We start from the raw sequence: 3,119 nt of genomic DNA on the forward strand, positions 1-3,119 counted from the left end.
AAGTTACCCCTGTTCTAAAAAAAACTTCTTTAAGGGATCCAAAATATTTCACCTCCAAGAGCTATCAACCCTGCATGGCCAGGTATCTCTGCGGGCAAGCCTGAGCGTTGAGCTAGGGTTAAACGATTAACAGCAGCTGTGATACTACACTAAAAAAAAAAGTTTACCCAATATTGGGTGAAATGGGAACATGCATGTTGGTTGGGTAAAAATATACCAAATATTTCGTAAATTTTACGCAATGTTGCATGAACATTTGCCCAGTATGGGGGAAAATACCCAGCAAAAATGCATGTTCTCTTTCTACCCAATATTGGGTAAAATTTTACTCAGTGTTTTTAGAGTGTACATAAGAGTAGCTCTGCCTGTAGTAGGCCCTTCGGAGAGAAATTATTGTATTTGATATTTGATCAAGTTTTAAAAAGCATTTTGTATTTAGAAATCCAATATTTTATTTTAGACTGAACTTATTTAATGCAGTTTCTTGTGTAATCGTATCATTCAAATTTGTATTTTTTTTCTGTAGATGTAAGAATACGGACATAATTCATTGATTCATTGTTTGATGACTTTGTATCTGTTTTGTGTATTACATGTCTATCAATGCTATTTTTAGCCAATGCCCAGACTTACAACAAGTGCAATCAAATTTGAAAATCTTACATGATCATATCTTGCCAGCCAATGTAAATGATCATAATCCAGACTATGGCCCCGTCTTACAAAGACTTACGATTGATCCGATCAATCTCAACTATATGGAAATCCATCAATGTCGCAATTTTTTCCTTTAGAAATTTTGCACAATGTCCTGTGAAAAGAAAAATAAGCATACTGAATTGTCAAGAAAACAGAATGTATGAATATAATGTATATTATATCAAAAAAATATTTTGAACAAACATGTATTTCAGATGTTGACATTGCTGGCCTTCCATAGTTGTGGTTGATTGGATCAATCGTAAATCTTTGTAAGACGGGGCCTAGTTTTATTATTCATCTGAACATTTTAACTCTTTTCTAAAAGCAACGATAACAAAAATGTTGTGCAGTCGCGTATTAGTTGTTTCCATTTTAACTGCAGAAGCCTACCTCAAAATTTTGACAGCCTGTCGTCGTTTTATCTACTCTCATTGAAAATATTTTGACAGCATTTTTCTTAATGAATAATTTTCACTGGTCTAACATTTCTGGTCCAACTTTGTTTCAACTCAGTTTTGAGGAACGAAAACAGTTGAGCCCAGTTGACGTACCCCGTCATCACGATCGGACGCTGTCGGATCTCCTCGTCGTCGCGCAGTTCAGAGGCCGCTTTCAGAACTTCGAGATCCTCGACCGCGAGACAGACCTGAAACCATTCGATGAGAACAGAATTGACCAGGACCGCTACCCCTTGAAGTATCTCGCGGGCGGAGCCTACGGGGAGATCACCATTGCGAGGTTGGCCTCCAATGGTAAGTGTGTCGTGGTGAAACGACCAATAGTGCCTAGCTTCCTCTCGGCCGCATTCAGAGACGACGAAGTCAAGGTAAGAACTGGAAGACATTGAGATTTGAGAACAGGCACTTAGCAAAAAGCTATGGGTGGGCGAGTAGAAAAGAATATAACGAATAGAAAATAGAGTGAAATTAATAAGAAAGAAGAACAAAAGAGTGTAGTTCGCTTGGTCATAGAAGACTAGTCTGCAATGGTCCATTCTTCAATATACCTTTAGAAATAGATAAGTTCTTGTAAGGTCATCTGTCACCTCCACTAACAGATCATAGTGCTACCTCTGTTCATAGCCTCGGGAGTGTTTCTTGAAAGGAATTGTCAAGACATTTTATCCAGCAAGTCCTGCTTCATCTGACATACCATAGTTACGGTGCCTCTCAGCCAGTCAGAATCAAGGAAAGTTGTCAGATATGACAAATTGTCGCACAAAAATGTTGATGAAACGCTCCCAAGATCACCTTCAAAACGATGAACATTGTAAATGATTTAATGTAAACTGTCTGCACATGTTACCACCGGTTTAAATCATGATTTATTAATAAAATACTTGATTTGTTTATCTCAATGTCTATTGTTATGCCACTCAGCACGTTGTAGAATACAACAATGAGAGCCTATCATTCCTACATTAAATTACTAAAAATCTGATTTGATTAGAGGATTTTTTTGTAAATCTGTTATTTCAACAGGCAAACCTCCTTTGTACTCTCAAAGAAGCAATGATCTGCGAGTACTTTGAAAGGAGTAAGTTCTTTCCTACTATCCACGGCATTATGACTATAGACAACCAAACCTGCCTCGTTCTTGATTTCATCGGGGACCACGATAAGGGAGTAGACCGGACACTCTTCAATTTCATCAAACAGAAAGACAGGGAGCTGCCTTTGATTAAGAAGAAGGACGTGACAACTATCGCCCGTGACATTGTTGAAGCCGTAGAGGCCTTACATGAGCGGAGACTCCTTCACAATGACATCAAGCCCAACAATGTCATGATGGAGCAGCGTAACTCGATCTGGCGTGCCATTCTGATTGATTTCGGCCAGGCTAGCACCCTATACTTTCCATTAAGGAAAGATTATTCTGAGACAACCAAAAAGCTTTATGACGATGGGCAAATCCATCAACATCTTGCCCCCGAAATTGTGATGAGAGGGCGCCCTTCGTCCTACGTCAGTGACATCTTTTCCATGGGCCAGTTGTTCCGTATGATGGGGAGAGACTGCGGTATTCCTCCCCTCGAAGCGTTGGGTGATAAATGCTGCCGGGACAATCAGGCTCATCGACCCCAGACTGCCACTGAGATCTTGCCAATGATTGATGCTATCACTTTTCAATACCTAGTAACACTGCGTCCAAAACACAAGTTTCCATATGAGGGGAATGAACAAGTTCCTTCTCTTCCAACACCCTAGCCTCACCCAGAAAGTACTTCTGCAAACAAATTGGTAAGTTTCAACATTTAAATCTCTTTAAATTATTTTTTTTTCTCTCAATTTTCTTTACTGATTAGTGCGTCCCATAATAAAAAAAAATCCGTATTCAGAGACAGATTTCATAATTATTTGAAAAAAAAATTAGTATGAATTTGACATGTATGGTAAGAATGGAACCTCTTTTTAAAC

General features: G+C 38.8%; 1 protein-coding gene across 1 annotated transcript in view; it reads left to right on the forward strand.

Annotated features, from left to right (window-relative positions):
- Nucleotides 1–2,909, forward strand: part of LOC129271326 (golgin subfamily A member 2-like) — a 49,659-nt gene extending 46,750 nt beyond the window's left edge. The window contains exons 19-20 of the mRNA XM_064106560.1: nucleotides 1,216–1,528; nucleotides 2,184–2,909. Of these exons, the coding sequence (XP_063962630.1) occupies nucleotides 1,216–1,528; nucleotides 2,184–2,909 (1,039 nt within the window). The remainder of the gene's footprint in view (nucleotides 1–1,215; nucleotides 1,529–2,183) is intronic.
- The last annotated feature ends 210 nt before the right edge of the window (nucleotides 2,910–3,119 follow it).

Source organism: Lytechinus pictus, chromosome 11 (assembly GCF_037042905.1).
Source record: "Lytechinus pictus isolate F3 Inbred chromosome 11, Lp3.0, whole genome shotgun sequence".
NCBI lineage: Eukaryota > Metazoa > Echinodermata > Echinoidea > Temnopleuroida > Toxopneustidae > Lytechinus > Lytechinus pictus.